This window comes from Aedes aegypti, chromosome 3 (genome assembly GCF_002204515.2).
Source record: "Aedes aegypti strain LVP_AGWG chromosome 3, AaegL5.0 Primary Assembly, whole genome shotgun sequence".
Classification (NCBI taxonomy): domain Eukaryota; kingdom Metazoa; phylum Arthropoda; class Insecta; order Diptera; family Culicidae; genus Aedes; species Aedes aegypti.
The window spans coordinates 270,774,146-270,788,530 of record NC_035109.1 but is presented as its reverse complement, the minus strand read 5'-3'; the positions used below and the strand labels follow the sequence as shown (position 1 = coordinate 270,788,530).

Here is a 14,385-nt window from a genome sequence, read left to right as displayed (position 1 = left end):
TTGTGAATGAGTATGATTATGATCATATATCATGAGTCTTCTCATGGCGTAGGGGTAACGTGCCCTAACTAGAGATCAGGGAGTCGTGAGTTCGATTCTCACTGAGAAGACGTGTAACTTTTTCGCAAAACTTCACATCAATTTGTCCATTTAATCCAATTGCAAAATATATGTAATGTTTAGCTTTCGATAGTTGTTAATCATCAAAAAAGCTGAAAATTTCACAGAATACTATTTTTATGGTAAGAATGATAAGGAAGACCTACCATACATTTTTAAATTTTGATCCACCCTCATGCACATGTTTTATCCTTACCTACTCAAGGAAAAAACATGTTCGTAAAACATCCTTCATATTATGTCTACACGTGATGATTAGGTTGGGTGCATTTAATTCATTTGAATCTCTTAAACTATCGTCTAAAGAGCTTTGAAGCTGAAAAGTGTTGCAAGGTAGCTCGTTTGACGGTTATTCCTTCAGAATCTATTGGAAAATGTTCTAGAAGAAGCCTATGACTAATTCCAGCTAGGAGTTCAGAGGAATTCACGAATCCAGGAGGATTTCAATGAGCGTATTCTCAAAGAAATGTTCGAAGATTTTTTACGAGGGACGAATATCTGGGGAGTTTTTTTGTGGGAATCCCTGTTTTAAATCCAGGAGATGGAGTTGGTAGTCCATAGGCTATCATTTCTGCCTTGTAAGAAGGTCGTAGGTTCAATTCCAGGACCGTTCCTTTCGTACTCTGTAGTTGTATAAAATCCTTTATCGCTTAATTATTTCTCTCAATATATATTTCACATACGTTCATACCACTTGCCAGTAACAGGAACAGGCTAGAATGCATTTCCCCAATATTCGATTTTTTTTTTATTTTTGAAAGAAACATTTGACAAGTTGCACGATAGATTCCTGGAAGTGTCGTTGGAGAAATGCATGCAAAAAATACTACAGGAATTCTTGGAGGATTTTCGGAAATAATTTCTCAGATTGAGAAGAAACCCTTGCACGTACTCCACAATAACATTATTTTCAGGATTACTCAAACAATTTCTCAAGGATTCTGGGATATCATGGAGAAATCATTGAAGAAATATCGCAAGCAATTCTTTGAAAAACTCTTTCATAAATCTTTGGACAAATTCCAAGAAAAAATAATTGATGGGTCTTCGAATCCAAGAAAAAATGATTCATGGATCATGGATGAACCTGGACAATTTTTTTGCAAACAGCAGGGTTTTCTTTTCAAATAATTTTTGAATCAAATCGTTATTTCTTGAAACTATTCGCATAGAATATTAAAAATCTAGAGTACATGCCTGGAATAAATTTATGAAGAATAGTTGCAAGAATTGAAGAATATTTCCAATGTAATCTATAAAGGACTTTGAGAAGGAAGTTGGAAAATTTCTAGCTGCAATATCTTTGGAATTCTCTGAAAGAATTCGTAGTGGGTTACAACCGTAGGAAAACGCTTATCTGGATTTTTTATAGATTCGTGACAGAGTCCCTGGAGAAAAAGAGGATGAGTATTTCTCTGAGGAGCTCCTGAATTATTCATAAAGAATATCTGGAAGAATTCGTGGAAAGGCCGTGGAATTCCTTAAATAGCTCTCAAAAAATCTCTTAAACATGAATTTGTAGCCAGAAATGCAATCTGGCGGGACAAAATTAATAACTCGGCAATGAAGCATTTTCGTCATTTCGTGTCTTCGGCAAAGTTTTTTGTAACAACGAAGACCATCTACTGACATTAACGGATAGTTCGTAAATCGTCCGCATAGGTGGCGCCACAATATGACTTTTTATTCATCTAGTATTGTTCTATGTTGCATGAGCATTTGAGCTTGCAATTTTTTGCGCTTTTGAGGTTTGAAAATTGCCCTATCTTTCAAGTTCTTTTTGTTATATTTTAATTTTTCTGCATATATTATTATAAACAATACGTTACATTTCTTCACTAGAGTTTGCGATTGTTATATATTTATTAGCAAAATATATTGAAGGTTATATGGTTATATTGTATACTAAAGAAAAATGTCAAATATGGTGAAAAACATTTTTTTACTAGTTTGGTTTTATTTTGCCAGCAGGCTGTTGAATTTTGACGTCTTCTAGAGAGTTGTTTATTTTATCAAAATTAATAACTTTGCCGAACATGACAAGTCTCTAGAACGTCACAGTAAAAAGTTAGATTGTGGTACCACCTATGCGGACGATTTACGAACTATTTGTTTATGTTATTAGATGGTACACGTTGTTGCAAAAAAAACTTTGCCGAAGGCACCAAATGCCGGAAATGCTTCGTTAACGAGTTATTATTTTTTCTTGATTCTTGAATGAATAATAAAAGAAATTTCTGGTGCAATGTTTGGCTGAATACCAGAAGGGATTTTCTGGAGAAAACCATAGATTGTTTCCTGAAGTAAGTAAATGTAAAACCGAATTTATGCATACAGATTGAGTTATAAACAAAACTGGCTCTTCTTTTGACCGTTGCACGAATTTTTAGATTCTAATGAAATTGTTCATGTGCTTGATACAATTTGCACACTCACTAACATCAGCAGGCGTATGCCTCGAAAGCTGTTTATGACGTTCCAAAATAATTCCAAGCAGTGAAATAGATTACATGAAAACTTCTTTTTAGTTATGTTTATTAGAAAGTAACCAGCATTGATATAGAAAAGTGTCTACCGTATTGCCAGCTACACCCCACTAACAAACTTCATTTCCCTTGTCCCTTTTCCTGAGTTCTTGAAATTGCGAACTAATAATAATAAGCTGTAATGGGGCTAGGCATATTTTTTTTCTTTGTATAGATATTGTCTGATGAATCTACAATGATAGCATCATCTAAATCGTCTTCAGAATCAGAGCCGTTTCCGCAGATGCAGGACGTAATCGATTAGCGATCCTCGTTGCTGTCCAACGGCTCACCCAAGTATTTCACGTTGAGGATCGAACTTTTCTCGTCATCTAGATGTATACCGGGTATACCCACATTCTGCACAAGTCATTTCTGGCAATGTTTGGATTGCATTCCTGGACCTAGTAAATTTAGTTCATCAGTTGAAAAGTTATGCTAATCATTCCCCCAAATCAAAACAAAGACGAAAAAAGTTTGTATCAAAGCATGCTGTCAAACTCTAAAGTACGTGTATGTGTGAGGTGTGCAAATGTTCACTGTGCAAAAATTTTCTGCACGGTAGTCTAATAAGGTGCAAAATGCTCAATAATGACAGTTTATTGTCAAAAGGTTTTCAAAAAAAGAAACCTTTAAAGTTAAAAAGAAATCACAAACACAGGGGCTCTAACCTTAATATTTAGCTTTAAATTGCATAAACCGAGGAGAGCAAACACAAGTTCTTGAGATGCCCCCTCAATTGTATAGTGGTACCATAAAAACATATCGGTCGACCTAAGGAACCTTTTTTTGTTGATGTTGGTTCTTCACTAGTTTGTTCTCATGTCGGTTCCCTAGTATGGTTTCGTTTTTGTACAGTAGTGGTGGGAAAAGTTGAACTCCAACGACAAGATTTAAGATTTTTCCCAAGAATATCCCGAAGGCTCAGTCGTTATTTTCTTTCACCCTTATTGCTCACGGTTTGGGAATGCAAAAGATTGTGGTCCAACAACGAAATTTCGCGCGCGCGTGTTCTTCGGTAGAAAGTAATAATTACCTCTCAGGGGGTGGAAACTTCGCACGACTGGATCGCTGTTCACTTCGCATACGTAAACATCGCTATCGTTTTGGCGGGCATCCTTAATTAGCAGAACCCAGACGTCGCCACCGAGCGGGCTCCTACCTTTGGGTGCTGAAAGTAGAAGAAAAACGGAAACTGTGGTGAACAGATTTTGGAGAGGAAAACAAAAGGTAACAAGCATCGGAAGTGGGTCGGCAAAGTTGGCTTAAAATTAACTTCTCTTCCGGTAGCGGGGAAATGTTGCACGTGGGATGAGTACAAAACAGTCTGGGAAGTCTAAGCGAAGGTTGTTTGTAGTTTGCTGTAGAGCAATTTCAGGAACAATAGTTCTGAATAGCGGTAAACTCATTTGGAAGATAATTGATGAAGTTGTATCAAGCGATGCATTTTTTGTTCAAGTAATGAGGTAACTGGCAACAATGTGGGTTAACTTTTATTGGGATTGTTGAGAATTGCCTGCTATTGGTTTCTTGAAGAATATCATTGTTTATCGCTTTTGTCAAATGATACGAATGGTATTGATATGGTGATTGTGAGCTGAAAGATTCAAAGTGAGTTCGTTCTATTCTGTGACATCAAACCTGACTAAATCCATCACACTCGGGGTTCTTACAGGACAAGATCTCTTCAGGTGACCCATAGTCACTTGAGAGACCTTTCAAGATGACTTTAAAAAACCTTCAGTTAAGTTGTCATAAGTTAATAAAATGTGCATCTTCTCTTCAAGATGTTTGAGAAGAAGTTCGCGATCTTTAAGAGTTTCCAGCAATATGCGACAGTCTCCTTTCTTTTCGATTTAGAGGGAAACCTTGATTCCCCTGATGGAGTTCAAGATCTCCTGCATAAATCCTCCAAATTCGGAACAACTGACCGCGATAGGCAGCACTCTTTGTTTCGTCACTTGAACCGAAGGGGCTGGACTTGAGGCTGCTTCGATTTGATGTTCGTAAAATTTGTCTAAAGTATCAAACTGATTGTTCATTTCGATGCAGATATCAACATTAACCATTTCAGTGATTTAATTGTGACTCAAATTTTTTTGTTCTAGAAAATGTGTGGTTACGCTCTTCTGCGAACTTTTAGGAAACGTTTGTATGAACAACTTTGTCGAAGACACTTTTGATCTAACTCTTCATTCGAATTGTAGAGGAAGTTTCACATTTCTCCATAATGTTGCATATGGGCAAGTATCTAATTAAAACCTACAACTTTGCTGAGAGCAGCACGCCGATAAGTTTAAAATCTTGTGAGTTTAGGCGATCTTTGAGTTTTTAGGCCTTTTGAAGTGATTTTCTCAATCTACAAAAATGACGTTCTCACAGTTTTGACAGCAAAAGTTGCCTAATGTATGACCTATCAAATGCCACTAAAGGAAATATTATATCAAACCGACTCCATGAGTTATGGGCATCTGAAGATTTAATAGTTTTCCACTTGAATTTGCCAATAACTTTAAAATAAAAAGAATTACTAACATGCAATGTTCGGCAAACCGATCATCATTAAAGATCATCGTTCATTATAATGGATCATTGAAACTAGTTTTTGTCAGTGCTCACTGCATCAAAACAAAGGCACCACTGTATATGGGATTTAACATTGTGTTCTGTCAAACACACAAGGCTACGGTTGCGCTATCTTTGCTTTCCATGGCGGCCGTTTTGGGTATTTTAATGATCCATCGTCTCGTAATAAATACGTCTATCCAATTAGCAACACACACTTCCAAGCATTTTGAAAAATGCATGCAACAATAAAACGAAATTCAAAGCGATGACAAATAGTTTTTTCGACATGAAAGTTATTGAACAACTGCAGTGAAACCGTTTTAGCAGATATATAGTTTTGGTCACGTTTAAAGTTAAATAAAAATAAATATTCATCATTTTTATTTATTTGCTTATAAAGCAACATTCTAAGCGATTTCATGTAGTTTCATAGACATCAATTTGACTGAAGTAGTCCAGTGAAAATTTTTGGATAGAAGTATAAATTATTGATTGATTACACACAAAATTTCTTTCACTTAAAAAGCTACGAGACACTTTGTTCTCCCAATCTGCTTGTATGTGAATCAAAATGCATAGCGATGATATCTAACCTTTTCAGTATAAATTTGCTTGTACAGCAAACATATTTGAACAGGCATGATATTTTGGATTACACATAAACCACTTTTTACTTAAAACTTACGAGGAACCATAGATTTTCAACCTCTATGCCCTTAAATCAATATATAAAGCAATGGCATATATTTTTTTGCTTGAGCTTACTTGTAGAAATTCAGTGATCATCTTTGGGAAGAAATAATAAATTATTTGAACACACAAAATTTATTTTACCAAAATTAAACATTGAGAAAACTTATTTTGTATAACTTTGTGCTCATAAAGCGAGATGCAAAGCAGTGACATGAAGTTCTTATTAATAAATTTGACTGTACAAGAACAGTTATTATATATGAGCCGAAAGAGAAAATTTTGAAAATTTCTGTTGCCTAAAAAACTACAAGAATCCCAAGTTTTGAACTTATTAGCCTATGAATCGTAATTTCAATCGATTACATATTTTTTTGTTTTTATTTGCTTATAAAAGTTTGATTATTTTGCTTGAACATTGTGAAAAACCTCATTGTTTTAAATTATTTGGCAATAAATCAAAACTTAAAGCGATGAAATTCAATTTTTGTCGACATAAATTTCATTCTAGGAGTCTAAAAAATATGTTTGAAAAGAAATAGAAACTTTTGAAAAAACTTAAAAATTCTTGTGCCTGAAAACGTTTTAAAAACTTTTTTGCTTTAAACTGTTTGCCTGTAAATAAAAATTCAAGGTAATTACTTTTATTTCGAAAATGCATTGATTTTTGAGGTCTAGGCAACGCGTTAGAGCAGAAATAAATCTTTTAGATTTTTTTATTTTGTTTTACCTTAAGAGCTACTAAAACTCAAGGTTTTAGCCTGTTAGTCTGGAAATCAAAATGCTAAGCAATGACATGTTGTTTGCTTGACAATAATTTGCTTTTAGATGTCATGTTTGAGCAGAAATTAAATTTTAGGTAACATTCTTAATTTATTTTACTTAAAAACTGGGAAACATCATATTATTTAATCTCTTTTTACCTTAAATCAAAACTCAAAGTGATGACATGTTGTTTTAGAGCTAAGTTTGTCCGCATAAGATGTTTCGGCAGAAATAAACGAATTCATAGGTCATCGCATTAAATTTTGGTTTAAAAACAAGCAGTCACGATTGTTTTCCTGATTCTAGTAAAATAAGTTTGAGTGTAAAAAAAACTTTCTATCTAAAACAGCAATTTTTCAATAGACTTCCATAAGCCGATGATGTAAAAAAGTTACAAGTCCTTGTTTTATTTATTTAAATGGATGTTATAAACATAAAATTCAGATCCCAATGATGGGTTACTCTATTTTGACAATTATTACCAGCAACAAACTAGGGTAAGTGATCCATTAGTTGTGGGTTTTCCCATAATTGTGGTAGTACCATTTTCACTGATTTTATTACATTAGTCACAGAACCGACACTGCCAATGGACGTATTGGCTTGTTGATACACGCCATAGTTGAAAAGAGTGTTCAAATTCAAAAAATCATATATCTGCACAAATTCATTAATAGACCTCAGCATTCATGTTTCAGTCGAGAAATCCAACAGTTACTGCTATAATTTTTGCTTTGGTAAAAAATTACATTTTTAGTAGTTTTTTCTATTAAGAGATACTTTGAGTGTAATCAGAAATTTGTATTTCTGTCCAAAAATGTTTACTGTGCTTCTTCAATCAAATTCATGTAGAAAAAACTACATGTCAGTTTTAAATAAACCTTTCTACCGTCAGCTTCATTTTTAGTCGCAAAAAAATGTTCAAAGCCCTCAAAAACTCTTCTATTTGTAGAATCTGTGTCAATATTGATTATTGGTCATATGGTTTTGAAGATATTTAGATGTTTCTTGGGGGACCGACATTCCCTATATAGAAATTCTTTGGCAGCCATTTTGTTTTAGTAAATTTATCAAAAAACGAAAATGTGTGTTATGTAATGTCAGGTTATAAGGAACTTGTTTGAGAAAATCATGGAAATCGGTTGAGTTTCTTTCAAGAGATCTGAAAATTACAAAATGATAGTTTTTGAAGATGTAAAGATCTTTATACGGCCAGATTAGAAACAAAAAGGTTTGATTCGAGGAGCGAATGATCGAACGCGAGAAAAAAATCTATAGCCTGAGATATTTACGTGAATTATGGAAAAACTTCGGTCCCCCCAGAAATATTAGAATATCCCCGGAACAAGATGACCAATGATCAATATCGGCACAGATTCTTAAATTAGAAGAGTTTTTTGGGGGCTTGTGAAAAAATGGTGCAAAAACATCTAAAAACAAAAAAAAAGAACGCTGTTCGAATATATGTTTGTGCTGAAAAAGTGAAGCTGTTGGTAGAGGGGTTAAAGGAAAAAATGTTTGAAAATAGTATTTATCGAGCTTTCATGAGTAACATCAACCCAAATATGTAAATTGTGGTTCCGGAACTTATTTTTCACCAAGAAAGCATAATTTGTCACCTTGTATAATATTACATTGCTTAATTTGTGCCACAAAACCGTGCCAGATAACACTAAGAAGTACCTTGTGTTAAAAAACTTTGGGTATTCTTTGGGACTAGATGAAGATATAGAAACTTTCAAGATTTTTTTTTATCCTCACCATAGATTTTATTTTGTTGCTGAAACCTGGGGCCGTTAACGGGTTAATTTAGAGTTCTTTTTCTTCTCGGCATTACGTCCTCACTAATTTAGAGTTGCTGAATTCATTGCCCTTTCAAAACATATCACCGTCTAGTTTTTAAAATATTGACTGTTAAAAATTGAGGATTTCTCGATATCAGCCAACTTGCATGCAATGGCAATTTATTTGTTTAATTTGCCACACAATTCAAACTTCATGTGTTAACCAATACTTATTAATAAACGTTCGATGTTTAAAAGTTATGTTTTGGTAGTTTAGAAAAGTATTGTATTTTGCCATATAAGGCAAACGAAGGAACTGCAAGGATGTTGAATAAATATTTAATCTTAATTTAACCTTCGGGCTGTCGCGCTGTTGTACTTTGTACAACACTTGTGATTTATATGCTACCATTTTGCAACAAAGATATCCGTCGACACCAAACCAAAATGTATTCCTCAAGATACTTCTTAAGAACAATACTAGACAGTTTTTATTACCAGTATGGCTCTTTATAATGCGGTAATATCAACAAATGTATATAGAAGTCGCATAATAATGAACGGTACGATAATACCACAGATTGAAATCGGTGTATCCCAAAACCCTGATAATGTAGAAACTTAAGGTCTTCAGTACAGTTTTTCTGAAGGTGAAGCGCTATCAGATGGAACCTCATTTAATTCGAAGTTTGACTGCTAGGCTCCTGAGATGTTTGCAAAACAAATGTTTTATGCTCACTAGCATGGCCTCGTGGCAAAATTTTGAATCAATTAGCTCGAACAATGATAGTCCTTGAATTACCGAACAACTTTGCCGAAGACGTCATCTTTCTAAGTGGTCAGACTCCTGGGATATTCGCAAAATCAAGAGTGTTGTACAAAGTACAACGCGCGACTACTCGCGTTACAAAAATTCGCGCGACAACTGGAAGGTTAATCGTGCAATTAAAAAAAATGTTAAATGATAGTTGAAGTCCTCTTTTGCGTGCTAAGTGGATTAGATCACTTGAAAGTTTAATAAATCATACTTTAAATTTCATGTAAACCTAAATAAAACCAATGTTTTACACAACTTTGACTACCTGTAGTACAAAATTAATTATCTGGTGAATACTTGATGCTTATTTTTGTGAAATTCCTCGGGAAATCTTGAATCTAGAAATTCTTTAAAAAAATTGTCTATGGCTTTCTTGAGGAAGCCCCTCACGAATTTTTGCACGAGTTTTCCTGCGAAATCGTTCTCACAAAAAATCTTCAGCTATTCCTCCATAATTTTATGCAAGAGTTTTTTTTTTCTAAATGTTTTTACAAATGTTTCTTAGGGCTGTAATCAATAATTTCTGAAAAACAACTAGGGAAAGTGTACCAGTTATGGCCATAGTGGTTCCCTATTTGGCCATATGTAAAATTTCGATGACTTTCACATTTTTAATTTTTTTGAATGTTTTAACATCAAGATATATCCTATATCTAACTGCTAAAACACACAAAACTTTTCAAAATATGGAGACATTCAAGCTATAACGTATGGCGAAATAGGGAACCATTATGGCCATAACTGGTATACCTACCCTAATCATTTTTTCACAAATCCGATTATCAATGATATTTTTCAAGATCTAGAAAAGTTTTCTTGCTTATGATATACAGTGCTAGACATAATAAAGCATAAAAAATGATCCAGATTGGATGCTTAGATTTCGGATTTCAATGCTCCGATGAACTAGAAATTATAACCACAGTTCAGAAATAACTTCACTTAGCAGAAAATTCAGAGCATTTCAAACATGAATTTTTATGTTATCGCATATATAGAATTTTGCGCAATATGACATTTCAAAATATTTTTGAAATCAATTAGTTTAACTAGAAAATTCTTCGAACTTATTTGTCTTACCAACTTGATCATGTTTGCAGAAAAGTATATTGCTTTAAATATGTTCATTTAAAAATTATTGCATATTCGAAATATTGCCATGATCGTTCAAATAGGAGTTTCGTGATAACTAAAAAGTGTGTTTATGATATGCTGTAAATTTTTAAATGAGTTTATTTTAAGCTATTTACAAGCTGCGGTGAAAATTTCAGGTCGATCGAAGCACTAGAAGCCGAGATCTAGGCCTCAAAACTTGACCATGCGTCCTTTGTTATGTATTGTATTTACATCATTTCCAAAATAAAACCTTCAATGAGCTCAAGCTATTCTCAAGCTATTCTTAAAATAGATTTCGAGGAACTCCATAAGAGAACCTTCTTGGAATTCCTCAGAGCACCTTTTAATGGTAGATTGATTGATAATTCCCGGAATTTTTCTTCTCGACTTCCTGGGAAAAGTGTACAAAGTGCTTGGCACTCAAACTATAAATTCACGCAATACGGTGAAGAATTACAAATAACTGTGGAAATGCTTAAAGAACACTAAGATGTAGAGGTTGTGACCATTGATCTCGAAAGATAAATAATTTCCCATGAATACCATAATTACCAAAGTTACAGTCGCCAAGCAAAAGAAATAGATTTTCATGATAAAAATAAATTCTTTATGTCTGTGATGATGACCCTTCACCTACTTGTATAATATCTTAGCATTTTGTTTTTGTTGCCTGGGGCTTTATGTGAATCCCCTCTATTTTTCCTCTCACTCAGCCAACCCATTACGTAAGTTGTGAAGCAAGTGACACCTTAATTCTCGCCCATCAATCCCTAACAGAAGGTGTGCCGGAAAATCAACCATTTTCCCGTATTACCCAGCGGCAACATTAAAAACAACGAAAACAAAACCATATAGGTTGCCAGATGCTGGTTCACAGACACAGTAAAAACTAGTTATAATACTACACCATACTCCTCTTGTGAATGTAGATTTAGCGAAGTATTCAGATAGATGTTTAAAAAAATATTCAAGACGTGAGTGACATGGAGCTAAATCGTGGCGTTTTTACAATATATTTTTTTTACAGTGCATATTCATCCGATCCACTGATTGGGCCAATGTACAAGTAGTTTCCTGTGAACTGCATCATCGTTTCCTTTATGAAGCGCGTTACTGTTACGGGAGGTAATCACCGTTCTCGAAAAGTGTCAATCACGTACATCCCCTTTCTGAGATGGAGCTTTCCTTCGTTGCACACGATGTTTGCTTGGTTGGCAAAAGGGTGAACCCGTAAATGGTGACGGGAGTGATTACGCCCGAAGCATGGATTGGATACATATATGATACTCCCAGGTAGCGAACGATATGCTTGTTATCGTATGGGGAAAAGCGTCTTTCCATCTATCGTACAGCACCTACTGAGAAGTGATGCGATGAAAGATGAAGGAGATCACGAAAATTGCTTGATAGTGAAACTTGCACTCAAAATGTGAGGGTCTCAGATGCGTTCGTTCGATGGGAAATGTGATTCGATATTTCCCTGGGCACACATGGGCGAAGCCAGGATTTGCTTATGGTAGAGAGACTATTTTCAACAGTTTCTCAGAAAAATGTCATCCTGCACCTCCACTGGCTACATCCATATGTGCACATAATCGAGCGTGATACTGTTTGCGGTGAAAGTGGATACGAGATGTAAGTAGAAGATTTGGTTGACGTCAACATTTGCTCGTGGCTCACCACAATATTTCTCGATGGCAAACGAATGTTTGGCTTTGGAACTGTAACGTTTCCTCCTAGGTACATCATTACAACTATCTAACCGTAGTTTTCGTTTGAAAATGATAAATTTTTGATCACAATAGACAGCAGTCCTTTCGACCACAATGATAGATTCATTGAAAAGCTGATTCGATATTGGGTGGCTCCCAGTGTGGAATCCTATCCTTTCCAGGAGCGTCACAAATTTATACTGAACTGAAGTATAGCAGACGAAGAGACAAAACCTATCAGCTATGGAAGCGATGATGAACTTCTTTACGCACCACAAGACCAAAGAAACGATGATGAACTTCGAAACAGTGGCAATTTTAAGCTGATGGTTTTTGTCGTTGACAGTGCCATTGCTGTGTTGAGTCCTAGTTATCAAACATCCACCACCAGCAGCAGCAGGAAAATCAACTACCAGTTCTGTGTGTCTGTGCGGTGCCCTGGAAAGAAGATTGTTTGTTTTCCATTTTCATTCCCATAGAGACAGATGAGACGAGGGAAAGCTTTTCAATTGACGCCTATGACATATGCCAGTTTAGACCTGTTCGTCAGTTGCAGGTCTGGGCAATCCAGACTAGAGCTGACTGTATAAAAGACTTCGAATAAGTTAATTTTATCAGTAGACAAGATGCAAGTTTTTTTCCCTGGAAGTTCAACAGAAAATCCTTCAAATAATTTTCAAACAATTCATTTAATTTCATTTATTTAGTTAACATCTAGACAGATAACACTGAATCAACAATTCACGCCACAATACTCGGTTCGTGGTCGCATCTCTCCATCACCGGTTCTGCCCCAAGTCGATACGCACTTGATACGCCGACCTAGCTAGCTGTGCTCCACGCCTTCTTGTACCAACCGGATCCGAAGCGAACACCATCTTTGCAGGGTTGCTGTCCGGCATTCTTGCAACATGCCCTGCCCATCGTATCCTTTCAGCTTTGGCCACCTTCTGGATACTGGGTTCGCCGTAGAGTTGGACGAGCTCATGGTTCATCCTTCGCCGCCACACAACGTTTTCCTGCACACCGCCGAAGATCGTCCTAAGCACCTGACGTTCGAAGACTCCAAGTGCTTGCAGGTCCTCCTCGAGCATCGTCCACGATTCATGCCCGTAGAGGACTACCAGCCTTATGAGCGTTTTGTACATGGTACATTTGGTGCGTGTGTGAATCATTTTTTGGCCGCAGCTTATTGTGGAGGCCATAGTAGGCCCGACTTCCACTGCGTCTCCGTATTTCACGGCTAACGTTATTGTCAGTCGTCAGCAAGGATCCAAGGTAGACGAACTCGTCGACCACCTCGAACGTATCCCCGTCTATCGTAACACTGCTACCTAGGCGAGCCCTGTCGCGCTCGGCCCCACCAGGTAGCATGTACTTTGTCTTGGTCGCATTCACCACCAGTCCAACTTTTGCTGCCTCGCGTTTCAAGCGGGTGTACAGGTCTGCCACCTTTTCAAATGTTCGGCCGACGATGTCCATATCATCCGCGAAGCAAACAAATTGACTGGATCTCGTAAAAATCGTACCCCGGCAATTAAGCCCGGCTCTCTGCCTGTTCGCCTGAAACCTTCACACAATTTTGCACACCTTCCATCGTCGCTCTTATCAGTGTCGTGAGCTTCCCGAGAAAGCTGTTCTCGTCCATGATTTTCCATAGCTCTACGCGGTCGATACTGTCGTATGCCGCCTTGAAATCGATGAAGGATTTGCCGTACAGTAAAGATCTGGTCCGTTGTCGATCGGCCGTCAGTGAAGCCGGCTTGATAAGGGCTGATTCATAGATATCATAACGCTTAAATTAGCCATTTTGGACACCCACCCACCCCCTAAAGCGTTATGAAATTTGTGAATGGACCCTAACTTCCCACGAACTCGTTTACTACAGGTGACAGACGACGGAAGATGATCTGGGATAATACTTTGTAGGCCGCATTTAGAATGGTGATCGCTCGAAAGTTCTCACAATCTAACTTGTCGCCTTTCTTGTAGATGGGGCATATTACCCCTTCCTTGCACTCCTCCGGTAGCTGTTCTGTTTCCCAGATTGTGCCTGTCAGCCGGTGCAGACAAATGGCCAGCCTCTCCGGACCCATCTTGATGAGTTCGGCTCCGATACCATCCTTACCAGCAGCTCTATTGTTCTTGAGCTGGTGAACGGCATCCTTAACCTCCCTCAATTTGGGGGCTGATTGGTTTCCATCCTCCGCAGTACTGACGAAGGAATTTCCTCCGTTGTCCCGTTCTTCATTGCCTGTGCTTTCAGCGCCATTCAGGTGCTTGTCGAT

At 36.7% G+C, this 14,385-nt stretch overlaps 1 protein-coding gene across 2 annotated transcripts in view; it reads right to left on the bottom strand.

The window, feature by feature from the left end:
• The window catches only part of LOC5577230 (Ig-like and fibronectin type-III domain-containing protein 1), a 643,389-nt gene that overhangs the window by 50,598 nt on the left and 578,406 nt on the right, over positions 1 to 14,385 (bottom strand). For both annotated transcript variants that reach the window (XM_021851413.1, XM_021851414.1), the window contains one exon: positions 3,682 to 3,816. In XM_021851413.1, the coding sequence (XP_021707105.1) occupies positions 3,682 to 3,816 (135 nt within the window). The remainder of the gene's footprint in view (positions 1 to 3,681; positions 3,817 to 14,385) is intronic.